The sequence below is a fragment of the Bos mutus genome, chromosome 8, assembly GCF_027580195.1.
Source record: "Bos mutus isolate GX-2022 chromosome 8, NWIPB_WYAK_1.1, whole genome shotgun sequence".
NCBI lineage: Eukaryota > Metazoa > Chordata > Mammalia > Artiodactyla > Bovidae > Bos > Bos mutus.
The window spans coordinates 63990629-64011585 of NC_091624.1; the positions used below are offsets into that span (position 1 = coordinate 63990629).

Consider the following 20957-nt stretch of genomic DNA (forward strand, 5'->3'; position numbering starts at 1 on the left):
TTGCATTGTTTTTGTAGACTGAAAAGACTTTTACACTACACTTCTTGATTAATAAAGAGCTTAATGAAATAAAAAGGAAAAGATCCTTGAAGATTAACTTAATTGAAGAACCAACCAATTATAATACTGCTGTCAATAAAGCATGATCAAACAAATTAATTTGTGCTGTCCATTAAAGAAAAGAAGTTATACAATGAATAATTCTTTTGTAATGTATAATAAATGTGACTCTCACAGGTAAATATTTTAATTTCCTAAAAATGATGTTTTGCTTTCATTATGATAGAAACACTGAATAATTAAGATTTTTTTTTCCTATTGGGTAGAAAAAGTCTACATTACTGCGATATACTGTATCTTAAGATTCTCAGAGCTACTCAACGTTTCCTTAAAAGAAAATTCACATATCATTTACTAAAAGAGTAAATCCCAAACATAAAAAGAAATACTCACGGAATAACAACATCTTCTTTCTTTCCACACTTGGCACAAACTTCAAGTTCACAGGCACATGGTCTACACATTATATGATAAGAATCCTTCACTGTCTTTTGTAAACATTTAACACTAAAAATGGAAAAGAAAATAAAATCTTAATTTTTACTAATTGTCTAAGATTTATTTAGTGAAATAAGGGGGTGTGGCTAAGTGTATAGCTGAAAAGCCTCAAACTCTTAAGGTATTTCTCTCATATGTCACTTTAGCTTAATTATATAGCATTTCTAGACAACGGTTGACAACTCAATAGTACTTAACATTGATTAATGGATAAATAAGAATACATATCTTTACAATGGAACATTATTTATTAATAAAAATTAAGCACCGATAAATGTTACAACATGCTTGAAAAAAATTCCTAAGTGAAAGAAACCAGTCACAGAAGTCTAGATATTATTTGATTATTTACATGAAATGTCCAAAATAAGTAAATCTACAGGGACAGAAAACAAGGGAGGGGAGACTGTTGGTGTTGGGGAGAGGGAATGGAGACTGAATCCTAACAGGTATAAGGTTTCTTTCTGAGATGAGAAAATGTTCAAAAACTGATGTGTTATAAAAAAACTGAGTTATACAACTCTATGCCATACTAAAAGTTGCTAAACTATGTACTTTAGATGGATGAACTATACAGTATGTGAATTAAACCTTAATAAATTTGCTTTTAAAAAGACAAATGGAAATATTAGAAATTAAAAAAAACATGGAGTGAAAGATACAAGATACAAGAAATCTACTTTAAATGTAAAAAGGTATACCTCATTTTACTTTGCAGCTACTGCATTTATTTATTTATACAAATTGAACGTTTGTGGCAGCCTTCTGTTGAGCAAGTCTATCATTATCATTTTTTCCAATATTTGCTCACTTTGTGCCTCTGTGTCACATTTTGGTTACTCTTGCAATATTTCAACTTTTAAATTATTATTATTATATTTGTTACAGTGATCTAAGATAAGTAATCTTTATGTTACTACTGCAAAAAGGCTATGACTCATTGAAGGCTCAGATGATGGTTAGCATTTTCTAGCAATAAAGTATTTTTAAAATAAAGTGCTCATTGATTTTTCTAGACATAATGCTACTGCATACTTAATAGACTAAAGTATAGTACAAATGTAAGTTTTATATGCACTGGGAAACCAAAAAATTCATGTGACTCAGTTTATTGCAGTATTTGCTTTATTGAGGTGGCATGGAATCAAACCCCCAATATCTCTGAGATATGCCTGTATACAGTTAAAAGTAGAAGGAAAGGAAAAAAATGAAACAAAACATGCAAACACTAATCAGAAGAAAGCTGGAGTAACTACATTATTATTGAAATTGACTTCAAAGCAAAGAAAAAAAAATTGTTAAGCTTAAGAAAGACTATTACATGACAATAAAGGAATCAATTTTCCCAAAGTATGCAATATCTTAAATATTTATTTATGCACCTAAAAACAGGGTTTGAGATAACTGATGCAAAACCATTGAACCAAAAAGAGAAACAAACAAATCCACAATTAAAACTGTGGACTTCAATGCTTCTCTCTTTATAAGTGAAGCAATGAGTAGACAAAAAGCAGCAAAACTATACAACACCTGGTCGACAGAGTCTATCAATCAAACTGACATTTATAGAACACTCCACCTAACAAGAGCAATATAGTCTCTTCAAGCACACATGGAACAGAATCTAAAATTGACTATACTCTGAATTATAACACCAACCTCAATGAATTAAGAACAAAAACCAAAGTTTATATAAGGTGTATTCTTTTACCACAATGAAATTAACTAGAAATCAGTAAAAGAAAAACATCTGGAAAATATCCAAATATACAGAAATTAAAACACTTCTAAACAACCTATAGGTTAAAGAGGAAGTCTCAAGAGCAATTAGAAAATGTTTTGATTCAATAATAATGAAATATAGCATCAAAATTTGTGGAATAGAGCTAAAAAGACATTCTGGGGAAATTTATATAATTAAATGTTTATATTAGGCAAAAGAACTATCCAAACTTCCACCTTAAGAAAACAAAAAAAGAACAGTAAATTAACTCAAAGCAATATCAATATGAACAGAAATCAATGAAACTGAAAAACAGAAAAAAAAGAAAACCAATAAAACTCTAAGCAGGCTATTTGAAAAGATTAATGTAATTCATGAACATATAACCAGACAGACCAAGATAAAAAAGGAGAGAACGCAATAAACCAATTTCAGGAAAGAACAAGGGAACAACACTATAGATGCAACAGATATTAAAAGAATAAGAAAAATTTACTAACAACGCTATGCCTATAAATCCAACCACTTTATTGAAATGGACAAATTTCTGGAAAGACAGTATAAAAACCTGCTTAAGATGAAACAGATAATCTAAAAACCCTAGCCATTAAAGAAAAACTTTATAATCTTTAAAAACTCTCCAACAAAGACAACTCTAGGCACAAATGGCTTTACTGCTAAATTCTACTAAATATCTGGAAGTTCACAGTTCACATATTGCTGAAGCCTGGCTTGGAAAATTTTGAGCATTACTTTACTAGCATGTGAGATGAGTGCAATTGTGCGCGAGTTTGAGAATTCTCTGGCATTGCCTTTCTTTGGGATTGGAATGAAAATTGACTTTTTCCAGTCCTGGGGCCACTGCTGAGTTTTCCAAATTTGCTGACATATTGAATGCAGCACTTTCACAGCATCATCTTTTAGGATTTGAAATAGTTCAACTGGAATTCCATCACATCCACTAGCTTTGTTCGTAGTGCTGCTTCCTAAGGCCCACCTGACTTCACATTCCAGGATGCCCGGCTTTAGCTGAGTGTGACGGATCACACGTTCATGATTATCTGGATCATGAAGATCTTTTTGTACAGTTCTTCTGTGTATTCTTGCCCTCTTCTTAATATCTTCTGCTTCTGTTAGATCCATACCATTTCTGCCTTTATTGAGCCCATCTTTGCATGAAATGTTCCCTTGATATCTCTAATTTTCTTGAAGAGATCTCTAGTCTTTCCCATTCTGTTGTTTTCCTCTATTTCTTTGCATTAATCACTGAGGAAGGCTTTCTTATCTCTCCTTGCTATTCCTTGGAACTCTGCATTCAAATGGGTATATCTTTCCTTTTCTCCTTTGCCTTTCACCTCTCTTCTTTTCACAGCTATTTGTAAGGGTTCAAGCTGGTTTTAGAAAAGGCAGAGGAACCAGAGATCAAATTGCTTTTTGCATCAAAAAAGCAAGAGAGTTCCAGAAAAACATCTATTTCTGCTTCACTGACTATGTCAAAGCCTTTGACTGTGTGGATCACAACAAACTGGAAAATTCTGAAAAGATGGGAATACCAGACCACCTGACCTGGCTCTTGAGAAATGTATATACAGGTCAGGAAGCAACAGTTAGAACTGGACATGGAACAACAGATTGGTTCCAAATAGGAAAAGGAGTACGTCAAGGCTGTATATTGTCCACCTCTCTTATTTAACTTCTATGCAGAGTACATCATGAGAAACGCTGGGCTGGAGGAAGCACAAGCTGGAATCAAGATTGCCGGGAGAAATATCAATAATCTCAGATATGCTGATGACACCACCCTTATGGCAGAAAGCGAAGAAGAACTAAAGAGTCTCTTGATGAAAGTGAAAGAGAAGAGTGAAAAAGTTGGCTTAAAGCTCAACATTCAGAAAATGAAGATCATGGCATCTGGTCCCATCACTTCATGGGAAATAGATGGGGAAACAGTGGAAACAGTGGCTGACTTTATTTTTCTGGGCTCCAAAATCACTGCAGATGGTGACTGCAGCCATGAAATTAAAGGACGCTAACTCCTTGGAAGGAATTTATGACCAACCTAGATAGCATATTGAAAAGCAAAGACATTACTTTGCCAACAAAGGTCTGTCTTGTCAAGGCTATGGTTTTTCCAGAAGTCATGTATGGATGTGAGAGTTGGACTGTAAAGAAAGCTGAGTGCCGAAGAATTGATGCTTTTGAACTGTGGTGTTGGAGAAGACTCTTGAGAGTCCCTTGGACTGCAAGGAGATCCAACCAATCCATCCTAAAGGAGATCAGTCCTGGGTGTCATTGGAGGGACATATGTTGAAGATGAAACTCCATTACTTTGGCCACCTGATGCAGAAAGCTGACTCATTTGAAAAGACCCTGATGCTGGGAAAGATTGAGGGCAGGAGGAGAAGGGGATGACAGAGTATGAGATGGCTGGATGGCATCACGGACTCGATGGACATGGGTTTGGGTGGACTCCGGGAGTTGCTGATGGACAGGGAGGCCTGGCGTGCTGCGGTTCATGGGGTTGCAAAGAGTCGGACACGACTGAGCGACTGAACTGAACTACTAACATTTAAAAGATAGTACTGCTGCTGCTGCTGCTAAATCACTTCAGTCGTGTCCAACTTTGTGCGACCCCATAGATGGCAGCCCTCCAGGCTCCCCCGCCCCCGGGATTCTCCAGGCAAGAACAATGGAGTGGGTTTCCATTTCCTTTGTATACAACTGCTTCTAGAAAACAAAATAGAAGCAGTCCCCAACTCACTTGATGAGACCCTAACATCAAGATAACGACAAAATTTCAGATGACTATTGGTAATAAAAATGGGTATGAAACTTTGTTAGCAAATAAAATCTAGCAATATGTAAAAAGGATTCAGTCATGATCAAGTGGGGTTTATCCAAGTATGTTAAAGGCTGATTTTATATTAAAATCAATAAATGTTAACTCATCAAATCAATGTTCTAAGAAAGAAAACCCACATGATTATCTAAATAGATGCAGAAAAAGTATCTGACAAAACTTAATTGAAGCTTTCAAAGTGCAGTGCTGTAAAAGACTCTGTAGAGTCTGTTGGACAGCAAGGAGATCAAACCAATCAATTCTAAAGGAAATCGACCCTGAATATTCATTGGAAGAACTGATGCTGAAGCTGAAGCTCCAATACTTTGGTCTTCTGATGAGAAGAGCCGACTCATTGGAAAAGACCCTGATGCTGGGAAAGACTGAAGGCAGGAGATTGGAAAGCAAGAAATAAAACTGTCCTCATTTTTTATCACTTAATTGTATTTATTTATTTTTGGGCCGTGCCATGCAGCTTGTAGGATCTTAGTTCCTTGACCAGAGATTTAACCCAGGCCATGTCAGTGAAAGAGCCAAGTCCAAACCACCGGACCACCAGGGAATTTTCATGTCTTCATTTTTTAAAAAAATCACTGTCTATGTAGGAAAATCTCACAGAATATACCAAAAAAGTATTAGAAATAAAATTGGCAAGCTGATTCTAAAGTTACAAGAAAAAGCAAAGGAAAAATATTAGCCGAAACAATTTTGAAAAAAGAAAAAGAAGGTGGGAACACTTTTAAGACTGGATTTCAAGATTTATCTTAAAGCTGTAGTAATCAAGGTAGTGTGGTACTGGTGAAAAGTAGATTAATAGGACAGAACAGACTCTAACATATATAATCAATTGATTTTCAACATAGTACAAAGGTAATTCAATGGAGAAAGGAGAGACTTTTAAACAAATGACCACAGAGCAGTTGGATATACAAAAAATTAACAGAAAATGGACCATAAACCCAATATAAAACCAAGAATTACATAATTTCTAGAAGAAAACACAGTAAAAGTATTTGTGATCCTAACCAAAGATGTTTTACCTACAAGAAAATAATAATTAATACATCCTGATAAATGAAACAGATCTTCACCAAAATAAAACATTTCTCCACTTTAAGATACTCTTAAATGATAAAACATAAGTCAGAATTTGGCAGAAAATATTTGTAAAACCCATATCTAATCAATGATTTGCACCTACAATATATAAGAATTCTCAAAATTCAGTAATAAGTGAAACAAAACAACTTAATCAAAACATGAGCTAAATATATGTATAGAAAAAAAGAAATAAGGATGCAAAATGAGCACAGGAATAGATGATTAGCATCATTGGTCATCAAAAAACGCAAATTAAAATCAAAATGAGATAGAGCTATTCACACTTATGGTTCAAAAAGAACAAAGCAAGACTTCAAGGGGGAAAAAAAAACCTGACAATCCAAACCTGACAATCCTAAGTATTGATAAGCATGTTAAACATCTGGAACTCTCACACACTGCTATTGAGAATGCAAATGATACAGCCACTATGGAATATAGTTGGACAATTTATTCTAAACATACCCTTAACATAAACCCAGTGAGCTGACTACTAGATATTTACTCACGAGAAATGAGACCATACATTCACACAAAACCCTGCATATGAATGTTTACGGCAGGATAGTTCACAATCACCAAAAATAAGCAAAACCTAAATGACCATGAGCCAGGGGACAGATGAACAACTTTGATACATCCTGAAGGAATACGACTCAGCAATAAAAAGGCCCAACCACTGATTTAATCAAGATTGCCGGGAGAAATATCAATAACCTCAGATATGCTGATGACACCACCCTTATGGCAGAAAGGGAAGAGAAACTCAAAAGCCTCTTGATGAAAGTGAAAGTGGAGAGCAAAAAAGTTGGCTTAAAGCTCAACATTCAGAAAACGAAGATCATGGCATCTGGTCCCACCACTTCATGGGAAATAGATGAGGAAACAGTGGAATCAGTGTCAGACTTTATTTTTCTGGGCTCCAAAATCACTACAGATGGTGACTGCAGCCATGAAATTAAAAGACGCTTACTCCTTGGAAGGAAAGTTATGACCAACCTAGATAGCATATTCAAAAGCAGAGATATTACTTTGCCAACAAAGGTTCGTCTAGTCAAGGCTATGGTTTTTCCTGTGGTCATGTATGGATGCGAGAGTTGGACTGTGAAGAAAGCTGAGTGCCGAAGAATTGATGCTTTTGAACTGTGGTGTTGGAGAAGACTCTTGAGAGTCCCTTGGACTGCAAGGAGATCCAACCAGTCCATTCTGAAGGAGATCAGCCCTGGGATTTCTTTGGAAGGAATGATGCTAAAGCTGAAACTCCAGTACTTTGGCCACCTCATGCGAAGAGTTGACTCACTGGAAAAGACTCTGATGCTGGGAGGGATTGGGGGCAGGAGGAGAAGGGAACGACAGAGGATGAGATGGCTGGATGGCATCACGGACTCAATGGACATGGGTTTGGGTGGACTCCGGGAGTTGGTGATGGACAGGGAGGCCTGGCGTGTTGCAATTCATGGGGTCGCAAAGAGTCAGACACGACTGAGCGACTGATCTGATCTGACTAATTTATACAACAATGCAGATGAATCTCAAATCCACTAAGTTAAGTTAAAGAAGTCAGCCTCAAAGACCATATACTATGTGAGTCCTATATATGAATTCTGCAAGAAGGCAAGAAAACAGATCAGTGTTTGCCAGGGACTGGGAGTGAGGCAGCAGGATACCAAGTGGCATAAAGGAATGTTAGGGGGTAATAGGACTGTCTTGTATCTTAACTGTGATATCACTCTCAAAAACGTATTCATTTGTCAAAACTTACAAAACTGTTATTAAAACAAAACAACTGGCCCCCATATAGACTTAGTTAGGCTAAGCCCCAAATCATCAAAAGTCAAAGTGTTAGTCACTCAGTCACGTCCGACTATTTACAACCCTATCGACTGGGACCCAACAGGCTCCTCTGTCCATGGGATTCTCCAGGCAAGAATGATGGTGTGAGTTGCCATTTCCTTCTCCAGGGGATCTTCCTGACCCAGGGATCAAACCTGGTCTCCTGCACTGCAGGCAGATTCTTAACCATTTGAGCCACTAGGGAAGCCCCCCAAATCCTCAAACTGAGACTTAATTTCAGTTTTGGCTCTCCCAGAAATGGAATTTTAAACCAATCCTGAATACATGCTCAGTCATATCTGACTCTGTGAACCCATGGATCACCAGGCTCCTCTGTACATGGAATTGTCCAGCTAATAAGGCTAGAGTGTACTGCCATCTCCTCTTCCAACAGATCTTTCCTATGCAGGGATCCAATGCATGTCTCCTGAGTAGGCTGCACTAGCAGGAAATTCTTTGCCATTGCAGGCACCTGGGGAAGCCCTTTAAATCAATCACGAATTGTCTGATCAGCACAAGCTAGGTACTCAGCCTGATAAGTAAGTAAGTAAGTGAAGTCGCCCAGTCATGTCTGACTCTTTGTGACCCCATGGACTGTAGCCTACCAGGCTCCTCTGTCCATGGGATTTTCCAGGCAATAGTACTGGAGTGGATTGCCATTTCCTTCTCCAGCGGATCTTCCCGACCCAGGGATCGAACCCAGGTCTCCCGCATTGTAGACAGACGCTTTACCATCTGAGCCACCAGGGAAGACCTGATAAGGCTGATAAGACTCCTGTTATTCCCTAAAGAAAAGTGACTTTGCAATAACCAACCTGCTTTTCTGTCTAGTGTGACTTTCTTGTTACCATTCCTTTCTACCTACAAAAGTCTTTCATGTTCTACAGTTCCTCACAGATCCTTTCCATCTTCTAAATGAGACAAAGTCAATAAAATCTTTAAAAGTCACTCAGTTGAATTTTGTTTTTTAACATTGTTTATTACAACATGTATATTTTACTGCATGTTAGAGCTTTGGGGAATATAAATTAGAATTAAAAAGAAAAAGTCTTCACAATCAAAGTGAAAATAATTTTGAAAATTGTTTGCTAAATTATTTGGTATGCTTGTGTTTTGACTTTCCAAACAGCTTTATTTAATTACTTTGAAATAAAAGTTAGATTAAAATTTCATGCTATTAGAATACACACAAAGTCCTACCAATACAAATGGACTAGAAAAAAAAAATCTCAGTATTTTTGGATTCAATTTTTTAAGTTTTTTTTTTTTTTTTTTAAGTTTTTAAAATAATTTTAAAGAAACTGTTTTGGTTAGGTTCTTCTGAGGCTTCAAAGAAATTCATTTCTATGAATATGCTGTTTTATAACAGGGACTCCCAGGGTAAACTAATCCTTAAGTATTCAAATTGTTAATTCAAGGATAAAACTGTATTTATAGAACTGTTAATGTTAAAATTTACATGTAAAATAGGCTCGAAAATGGGATATCCTGTTTTGGAATCCAGAGTCAAAAGAGAGCAGATTCTACACTCTCTGGGCCATCTAATCCTCAAGACAGTGACTTTTGGCACTGGCTCAAACACTGGCATAGCTTATTAAAATGCAGATACCTGGGCTACACCCATTATTTACATAATCAGAATCTTGGGGATGGGTCCCAAGAATCTGTCCGTTAACAAGTTAACAAACTCATGAAATTCTCATGCACCTAAGCACTTGAGAACTCTTGACCACATCAAAGTACTACTGCCTAGATAGGGGAATTTTCCAATATCCCCAAAGCTGGTTGAGAAGACAAGGAATTTTGTTGCTGTAAGCAATTATGCTCTTTTCAAATTTAAATCCACTTGGAAAAACAGGTTGTATTAGGCTAGTGAATATAAATCTACCTCTAAGGAAATACACACATAGACACATTTTTAAAATGTTTCCTTTTCATAAATGTGAAATGTTTGTTGAAAGGTAAATTATATACATTTTTTATATGTTTACAACCTTCAAGTTTTTCAATCACAGACTTGAGATATTTGTGCCCCTCTGCTTTCAAACCTCTTAACCTAGGCTTTATGTCTTCATGGGGAGTAGAGAGAGAGAAGATGTGAAAGTAATTCGAGTTTCAGCGTTTTTCTTCTTCTACGTCACATTTGTCCAGCCTAAGAACCTTGATCTTAAGGACAAGATGGTTTAAGACATTATTTTAATGATAAAAGGTATACATTACAAGTTGTCATAGAACTTGTGCAGTTATCTTGAAACATCTTTAAAAACACCTGTAAGTTAGATAATCACTCTTATTTTTTCTTACAAAACGAGTGGTAAGGAAAAACTTGAAAATTGACCTAAATATAAATTTAACCTAATTTCCCCTGAAAATAGCTATATTTTGAATATTTTATGAGTTCATTACTAAGAGAACTGCAGAGATGTTAAAATAATGGTGGCTTGGCCTTCTTTTCATATTTTCATGGACTACAATTCCCAGAAACAATAAATCTTGTCCATGCATACACCACAACTAACCATTTTAGTGGAACCTGGTCAAACAAAACCACAGGTTACTCCTATGAACCACATTTACTAACTGATAGGGCCCATCTGGGGTCTCACTGATAAGATGGCTCATTATGTTGACCTTGCAAACTAAGAATAAAATCACAGTGATCCTTGAGTTTGACCAAATTGCTCAAATGACATTCTGCTTTCCCACTGGTGCATCTTCTCAAAGCTGTGAGACCACCAGATTCCAGACCTCCGGCTACAGGACTCAATTACAGGCTAAAAATTAACCATCCCTTCAGAGAATTTTTCATTGGTGGGGTATAAGAAGGACCCCGTAAGAAAGGGAGGACAATGGTTCTTCTTAAGGGCCAGTCACCCTGGCCCTTAGAAAGAAGATAAAAGAAAATAAAAGCTAAAAAATGTTTACTATCCATTTAAGGGATAAAATTTTATTTTCAAGATTACTGTAAATACTAGAAAATATTATGTATTTTGATTTGGGAAGCAAGAGAATTAGATCTAGCCTAGCTTTGACATATCCTTGGCATATAATCACTGAAAGTCACTTTAACTTCTTTGAGTGTCATTTTTTATAATAGTTACTAAAAGTGCTGAAACTTAGCAAGAACAAAGACAGCAGCACCAAACTGTATTAGTAATCACTGTATTTGTCACCTCCACAAACCCACAGCTAACTAGCAAAAATGAAAAACCCACACTTTTAAATGACATCCTTCCAGTATCAACACATTTTAAATTGCATAATAAAACACAGCAACATCTATATAATTAAATGAATTAATATTTTCCAAACTAGCAAAATGCATAATGTTACAAAACCATGCATGGGTGAAAGATCCATTCAACTGCAAGACAGACCCATGGATTGAAGTATAAGAAGTGTTTACTGATATGGTTTCAGATTCTACACCGTATCAAAGATGAATTTCTATAATTATCTGGAAAAGGTTATTAATATTTACTTCTGTTCCTTTCAGTTCAGTTGCTCAGTCGTGTCCGACTCTTTGCGACCCCATGAATCGCAGCACGCCAGGCCTCCCTGTCCATCACCAACTCCCAGAGTTCACCCAAACTCTTGTGCATCGAGTCGGTGATGCCATCCAGCCATCTCATACTCTGTCATCCCCTTCTCCTCCTGCCCCCAATCCCTCCCAGCAGCAGGGTCTTTTCCAATGAGTCAACTCTTCGAATGAGGTAGCCAAAGTATTGGAGTTACAGCCTCAGCATCAATCATTCCAATGAACACCCAGGACTGGTCTTTAGGATGGACTGGTTGGATCTCCTTGCAGTCCAAGGGACTCTCAAGAGTCTTCTCCAGCACCACACTTCAAAAGTATCAAATCTTTGGCGCTCAGCATTCTTCACAGTCCAACTCTCATATCCATACATGACCACTGGAAAAACCATAGCTTCGACTAGAGGGACCTTTGTTGGCAAAGTAACATCTCTGCTTTTGAATATGCTTTCTAGGTTGGTCACAACTTTCCTTCCAAGGAGTAAGCATCTTTTAATTTCATGGCTACAATCACCATCTGCACTGATTCTGGAGCCCCAAAAAATAAAGTCTGACACTGTTTCCACTGTTTCCCCATCTATTTGCCATAAACATGTGATGGGACCAGATACCATGATCTTAGTTTTCTGAATGTCGAGCTTTAAGCCAACTTTTTCACTCTCCTCTTTTACTTTCATCAATATTTACTTACACTATTTTAAAAATGTACTGCTTCATTTTCCTTCTACTAGTCAGACACTAATGAAATTCATAAATATAGAAAACAATGCCACTTGTCTCACTAATATTTTTGTTTCAAAAGTTATTTTTCATATAAAATTATTATTATTAAATGTGGTGACCCAAGGACAAAAGAGCAGATAAAACCAAGAAGGGTCTTGGAACGCAGGGACAGAAAAACCAGGCCCTTATAATCCTTCCCTCCCCCGTGTTGTAATTATTAAGGGATTTCAGGTCCTCCTGAGCAGTATAACCTGTCTCCCCTCCTAACCCACACAGGCTTGCTTCCCCTTCTTCCCACACCCAGTATACATGCCTCATCCAATCAGCAAATAACCCACAAGACCCCTAGCCCACTCCCTGAACCATGGGTATAAAAGTGGACTAAGAACCACTGTTCAATGAAATTCTCCCTTGAGCTGGCCTGCTGTTCTAACAGTGTCTCCCATTCTAATGAACTTTATTTCCCTCTCATTCTGTCTCATGTCTGGAAATTCTTTTCCAACCCATACTAGCAACACGACATTAACTTTTAATGGTTGCTTATGCTATGCTAAGTCACTTCAGTCATGTCCGACTCTGTGCGATCCCATAGACGGCAGCCCACCAGGTTCCCCCGTCCCTGGGATTCTCCAGGCAAGAACACTGGAGAGGGTTGCCATTTCCTTCTCCAATGCATGAAAGTGAAAAGTGAAAGTGAAGTCGCTCAGTCGTGTCCGAGTTTTAGCGACCCCATGGACTGCAGCCTACCAGGCTCCTCCCTCCATGGGACTCTCCAGGCAAGAGTACTGGAGTGGGGTGCCACTGCCTTCTCCACGGTTGCTTATATTCACATTACTTATAAGTTAATTATTTTTAAGTCTCAGTTTTCAATGGCAACCCACTAGGAGGAGTGGACATGAGGAGTGGACTCGCTAGGAGTCGGACATGACTGAGCGACCTCACTTTCACTTTCATGCATTGAAGAAGGCAATGGCAACCCACTCCAGTGTTCTTGCTTGGAGAATCCCAGGGACAGGGGAGCCTAGTGGGCTGCTGTCTATGGGGTCACACAGAGTTGGACACGACTGAAGCGACTGAGCATAGCATTTTTATATCTAAAACAATAAATATCATTATATCTAATAAATACCATTAGATATAATGCATAAAAGCTGATATAAATCAAGCTATCTGGGTTCTCAGTAATTTTTAACAATATAAAGAAAGAGGTCCTGACAACAAAAGCTTTGAGAACCACTGATCTAGACAATAAACATCAATTGGAAAATAACTGATCTGATATTTTGAGTATTTCTGGAATGGACTTTCTGCCACAACTTTTCTGGTACTGCCTTCATTTCCTGGTTTTATTTACTACACTTTAACCTTTATGATAATTCAGCTCCACTTATAATCCTCTCACATGAGATGACTAGGTACTTTCGTAAACAGTGAGCTGTGCTACTCCACCCTTCGTGGATAAATAATAGAAACTACACTGAGGATCAAAACCATCCCCAAGAAAAAAGAAATGCAAAAAGGCAAAAGGGTTGCCTAAGGAGACCTTACAAACAGCAGAGAAAAGAGAAGCTAAAGGCAAAGAAGAACAGGAAAGATATACCCATTTGAATGCACAGTTCAAAGAATAGCAAGGAGATAAGAAAGCCTTCCTCAGCGATCAATGCAAAGAAATATAGGAAAACAACAGAATGGGAAAAACTAGAGATCTCTTCAAGAAAATTAGAGATACCAAGGGAACATTTCATGTCCTTTATCGAGCTCAACATTCAGAAAACGAAGATCATGGCATCCAGTCCCATCACTTCATGGCAAACAGATGGGGAGACAATGGAAACAGTGAGAGACTTTGCTTCAAAATCACTGAAGACGGTGACTGCAGCCATGAAATTAAAAGACGCTTGCTCTTTGGAAAAAAATCTATGACCAACCTAGACAGCATATTGAAAAGCAGAGACATTACTTTGCCAACAAAGGTCCGTCTAGTCAAAGCTATGGTTTTTCCAGTAGTCATGTATGGATGTGAGAGTTGGACTCTAAAGAAGGCTGAAGGCCAAACAATTGATGCTTTTGAACTGTGGTGTTGGAGAAGACTCTTGAGAGTCCCTTGGACTGCAAGAAGATCCAACCTGTCAATGCTAAAGGAAATGAGTCCTGAATATTCATTGGAAGAACTGATTTTGAAGCTAAAATTCCAATACTATGGCTTCCTGATGCGAAGAACTGACTCACTGGGAAAGACTCTGATGCTGGGAAAGATTAAAAGCAGGAAGAGAAGGGGATGACAGAGGATGACATGCTTGGATGGCATCACGGACACAATGGACATGAGTTTGAGTAGGCTCCAGGAGCTGGTAATGGACTGGGAAGCCTGGCATGCTGCAGTCCATGGGGTTACAAGGATTCGGACCCAACTGAGCATCTGAACTGAACTGAACACCGACAGAGCTCTATAAAGTGACAGTTCCTATAGTGGCTCTAAGTAATCTGTGCTAACATAAAAAGAATCGGAAACCATACTAAGGAATTACATCATATGCTACTTAGGAAATGTTTTTAAGGAAACAATGTCTACAGATCTCAAGAACTTTCAGTAGAAGTTTAATTCTCTTCATAGTTAATGTATTTGAAATAAATGGAGATATTTTTTTACTTCTTATTGCAATGGATTTGACTTAGAAGAATTCTTAGAAGAGTACAAAATATTCACCTCCGACCAACAGTAGTTTAGAAAAAAGAGAAAATGGAAATTACTTCTCAAAACTATTACTTGGAGCAGGCAATTTAAAATCAAAGCTTGCTATATCAATCAATATTAATGTCAAAAAGTAGGCTTTTTGCACAGGTGCACAAGTGATGACAGTACTAAAGACTCTCCTTAATAAGGAGGACTAAAACTCAAGGACTTTAGTCTAATGGACTAATAAAGCCAGGGTTTACAGTCACTGTACTATGATATGACGTAGAATGGCCTGTGACTAAAATTCCACTCTAGGACATTTTAATACTCTTGGAATGTGGTGACACAACTCTCAAATTACTGATTAACCAAACTATTGTAAGAGCCTCAACTATTATAAGCAATGCTGGAGCTGAAGAGCTAAAACAAAGAGGTTAAGCTCACACTCTGTATGTGTGTGTGTGTACATACATAAATACTACATATATATGTCTGTAAATATATATACACACACACATATATATACATATTATATAATTTCTTGTCATACACTGGTATATATGGAGGGACTGATCATCTTGTTGTTCACTCGTTAAGTCGTATCTGACTCTTTGCAACCCCACGAACTGCAGCACACCAGACTTTCCTGTCACTATCTTCCGGAGTTTGCTCAAACTCATGTCCATTGAGTCGGTGATGCTATTCAACCATCTCACCCTCTGTCACCCCCTTCTCCTGCCTTCAGTCTTTCTCAGTATCAGGGTTTTTTCCAATGAGTCAGTTCTTCGCACCAGGTAGCCAAATACTGGAGTTTCAATTTCTGCATCATTTCTTCCAATGAATACTCAGGGTTGATTTCCTTTAGGATTGACTGGTTTGATCTCCTTGCTGTCCAAGGGACTCTCAAGAGTCTTTTCCAGCACCATAATTCGAAAGCATCAATTCTTTGGCACTCAGCCTTCTTTATGGTCTAACTGTTACATACATACGTGACTATTGGAAAAACCATAGCTTTGACTACACAGACCTTTGTTGGCAAAGTGATGCCTCTGCTTTTCAATAGGCTGTCTAGGTTTGTCATAGCTTTTCTTCCAAGGAGCATGCATCTTTTAATTTCATGGCTGCAGTCAACATCTGCAGTGATTTTGGAGCCCAAGAAAATCTCCCAAACCCTTCTATTTGCCATGAAGTGATGGGACCAGATGCCATGATCTTAGCTTTTTGAATCCTGAGTTTTAAGCTGGCTTTTTCACTCTCCTCTTTTACCCTTACCAAGAGACTCTTTAGATCCTCTTCACTGTCTGCCATTAGAGTGATATCATCTGCATATCTCAGGTTGTTGATTTTTCTCCCAGCAATCTTGATTCTTGCTTGTGATTTTCATCCAGCCCAGCATTTCACATGATGTACTCTGCATATAAGTTAAATAAGCAGGCTGACAATACACAGACTTGACATAATCCTTTCCCAATTTTGAACCAGTCTGTTGTTCCATGTCTGGTTCTAACTGTTACTTCTTAATCTGCATATAGGTTTCTCAGGAGGCAGGTTAGGTGGTCTGATATTCCTCTTTACGAATTCCCCATAGTTTGCTGTGATCTGCACAGTCAGAGGCTTTGGTGTAGTCAATGAAGCAGAAGTAGAGGATCATCTCGTAGTATATAACAATGTTTATTTTTATTTAAAAAATCAAAGAAATACTAATCAACACACTTTTTAAAGCTAGAAATCCAATGACTAAACCAAAATCCTATCTTGTTTTCTCTTCATTAAATGTAGATGCAAAGCATATCTTCTTTTGACAGGCAACATAGAGCAAATAAATGAACAAATGGCCACTTATGTAGACTCCAAAACAAGACATATAGACAGTTCGTAAGTATCTGCATGTGCGTCAAAGAGAACAGGGGGTTCTTGTCCATTTTCCCTCCATTCCCTGTTGCCTTCCTCATAGTGTTTCCAGTAAACACTGTTTACAGCTGCTGCTGCTGCTAAGTTGCTTCAGTCGTGTCCGACTCTGTGCGACCCCATAGATGACAGCCCACCAGGCTCCTCCGTCCCTGGAACTCTCCAGGCAAGAACACTGGAGTGGGTTGCCATTTCCTTCTCCAATGCATGAAAGTGAAAAGTGAAAGTGAAGTCGCTTAGTCTTGTCGGACTCTTTGTGACCCCATGAACTGTAGCCTACCAGGCTTCTCCGTCCATGGGATTTTCCAGGCAAGAGTACTGGAGTGGGGTGCCATTTTCTTCACTGTTTACAGCACTACCTTTTCTAGATTTATCTCTCCTGTTTTCATTTTATTACTCCTCAGCAGTCTTAACTTGCATCCTTTTGGTCTCTGTCTCCTTTTACTTACACCTAGCACTTGCAATCTTTCGATGAGTTATCTGTAGGCCCACTTCCCCTAACAGGTTAGGAATTTCTTAGTATCAGAGATTCATTTTCGTATTTTCTGTAATACATAGCAGTGTCTTATACAGTGAAGTTGCTATTCAAAATAACTGCAAACTGAACCAAATTTCTTGTCTGTTATCCCTAGCAATCCCATTTCTTTGTCAGAAAAGAACTACACTTGGGGTAATATTCTCCATCATTACCATGGACTCTTCCTCAAGAGAATTTTGTTTCTAACACCCACAAATGTGTGTGTGTGCTCAGTTGCTCAACCGTATCCAACTCTTTGCAACCTCACAGACTGCCAGACTCCTCTGTCCATGGGATTTCCCAGGCAAGAATACTGGAGAGGGTCTTGTCATTTCCTTCTCCAGGGGATTTTCCAAACAAAGGGATCAAACCCACATCTCCTGTGTCTCCTGCATGGGCAGGTGGATTCTTTACCACGGAGCCACCGGGGGAAGCCCCAAAGTAACATACAAATTTTGCTAAATTATCTTTCAAATCCACAGCAGGTTTCTTGGTTTTTGGAGGTTAAATAAGGAAAATCTGATTATACAATCAAATTGTGGCTCCTGGGCTCTAGAGCACTTGGGCTTCAGTTGTTGAGGCACCTGGACTCAGCAGCTGCAGTTCCCAGGCTTTAAAGCACAGGTTCAGTAGCTGTGGCACAAGGGCTTATTTGCTCCACAGTATGTGGGGATCCTCCCCAACCAGGGATCAAACCTGTGTCTCCTGCGTTGGCAGGTTGATTCTTTACCACTGAACCACCAAGGAAGCCCCTGAATCTATTTCTTCCTTGCATGCATTATAGCTTTATGCCAATGATGGCTCAGAGACTTGTCAAAGGTTTATTTTAATAACAGAAGCTATGCTTCTGGAATAGAAAGAACTGATAAGTGTGCTTAGTTTTACAATACATCAAGAGAGGCAAGGCAAAATGTTTTAAAACTTGTGGATTGTAGAATTAGCCACCTAAATAATGGATCTTCACTCAGATACTATAAATTCAGATTATATGGAGGAATAAGGGCTCAATTTGGACTGACCACTGCATACTGCAAACATTATTTTTCAGGTACCTCATGGTGAACTAAATAATATGCTCAGTTTCTAAGCACTGAAAGCAAGTACAACTTGGGATACTTACAAATGGAATCTATCTATCTAAAATATGCTTATAACTGGTTAAAGGAGATTCATGTTATGGTGTATGCTCAATGAAAAAATGCAAGTAATAAATGCCAGCTGATGGACAAATGTAATAATTTAGCACCAAAGAATGAGTGCTAGGTACTGTCATGATTTAACCGTTAGCTGGTGGATATACCTGGTGCTTTCTTTTTGCATTAATTTGCTTTTTTTGGAAAATGAGGGCAGTGGTACTCTTTATTAAGACAGAATTTTAAGAGTATGATACTTCTTCCCTTTAAAAATAAAGAAGTTAATACTGTATAGCACAGGGAACTCTACTTAGTGTTGAGTGGCAGCCTGGAACAGATGGAATTTGGGAGAGAACAGACACATTTACATGTATGGCTGAGTCCTTTTGCTGTCCACCTGAAACTATTACAACACTGTTAACTGGCTATGCTCCAATATAACATAAAACAGTAAACATATAAAATTTAGCTCTCTGCTACTGGAGACCTAACTCTTCCCCCACGAGGCCCTTGAAATATTTATGTGAAGTAAACCTTTTGAAAACACTATTTTATTCATCTGGAGCAAGGGAATAGAGGTGAGACAGAGGACAATGCATTTATTTAATGCAATAAAGTATGAAGACATAAGGGTTGTACCAGGGCGGTCTGTGGAGATAAAAATTAAGAGGCAATACCCTTCAAAATTATCAAGGAGTACAATAGCTGAATGTGAGGACCAGGAAGAGTGACTCTGTAGCAGTGTTTTAAGCATAAAGTACTCACATGTCCTGAAACTACTTGTCCAGACATCCCCACAGCAGTGTGGTTCTAAGATATGTTGTACCAGTTCTCCTCTTTACTTGAAATATTTTTAGGATGAAATCTACTTTCAATCAACATTCTTCTTATGGCACATAAGGTCTTGACTCCCCTCTCTTCATTCAGGACAGTTCCACTTTGGCCTATCATATTCTATAGACTCTGGCGTAAGCTTTTGTTTTATTCAAAAATTCTACAGCTGAAAAATTTGAAAACCACTGAACTAAAATACACATGAAGTTTCAGTGGCTCGACCCTGTGAGTATCCATCTATTTTGTATGCAACAACCAAGACACTACTGACATGTCAGGCTGGATGTATCTTTGTTGTGGGGGCCGTTCTGTACACTGTAGGATGCTAAGCCTATACCTGGCCTCTACCTATTACATACCAGTAGCATCCCTCACAGATGGTCTGGTCGTGACAACCAAAAATATCTCCAGACCTCGCCAAAAGTTCCCTGGGAGGCAAAACCCTCCCCTCCCAGACTCTAATCTGTTTGTGGCCTGTTGCTATTTTACACTAGCTTCTCCTTTCTCTTCTAATACCATGGCAATGATAAACATGAGCTATTACTACATACACTGGTGATTTGTTTTTTAATGGGTAGAAAGAGAAAAGAAAGCAGGATAGAGATTTTAACACAAATGTAGGTATTAGCATGCCACATTTTGAAATTAACAGGAGAAAAAGGTTGCTTGGTTACCTGAAACAAAAGGCATAAGAAGTTTCTAGGTAACAACTTAGGCATTTCAGGACCTCAAAGTAAAATCTATTGTCTATAGATACATGTTATTTCAAAAAAAAAAAAAGCAGGGCTATATATGTTGGACTCAGAAATTGGAAACTTCCATAAACAACATAGATGACTTCTATTAAATTTAATATTAGGCTCAGGTGAAGAAGGGAAACGGACTTTTTAAGTGAATAATAAAATACTGAGAATTCACTGTGGGAGAGTAGAAACAGGGGGCTTTGAAATAGGACAATTTGCATTTGAATCTTAACTCCATCTGCTTTACTTTCTTATCTTGGGTAGACATTTAATCCCTCTGAGCCCAGAATTAAAAAAAAGAAAGGAGTATATGTAAGAGTTCATTTCCTTAGATTGCTTGAGGAAGGGGGCAGTTTTTAACCATCTGTATTTCTAGTACCTGGAAAATAATATAAATGTCTATAAATGAGTTTTAAGTGAAGAATATCAAGATTCCTTCTTCTTTAAGACTTAGACAAATCACTTCGTATAAGTGATTATACAAATCATTTTTAAGATTTCTTGCTTTTCCAGTAACTTTCAGCTCTACACCTAAAATTATTTACAGTGTTCATAAATGGCCTGGGACTGACTGGGAATGGTTACAAATGGTTTTAATTTATCTTTGGGTTTTTATTTTCCAAAAGTTAAAAACAGGACACTTGAAAAATGAGATTTTTTTGCTTGTTTTTTCCCCGGCCATACCTTGCAGCTCGCAGAATCTTAATTCCTTAACCAGGGATTGAAGCCATGCCCTGGGCAGTGAAAGTGCAGAATTCTAACCACTGGACCACAGGGAATTCCTCTTGAAAGATGAGGCTTTATACAAAAAGATTTAGTCCTGTTCTGAACCAC

The 20957-nt window shown here is 37.9% G+C and overlaps 1 protein-coding gene across 2 annotated transcripts in view; it reads right to left on the reverse strand.

Moving 5' to 3' along the window:
* C8H9orf85 (chromosome 8 C9orf85 homolog) overlaps positions 1–20957 on the reverse strand; it is a 72155-nt gene that overhangs the window by 12520 nt on the left and 38678 nt on the right. For both annotated transcript variants that reach the window (XM_070375768.1, XM_005887842.2), the window contains exon 3: positions 454–567. In XM_070375768.1, the coding sequence (XP_070231869.1) occupies positions 454–567 (114 nt within the window). The remainder of the gene's footprint in view (positions 1–453; positions 568–20957) is intronic.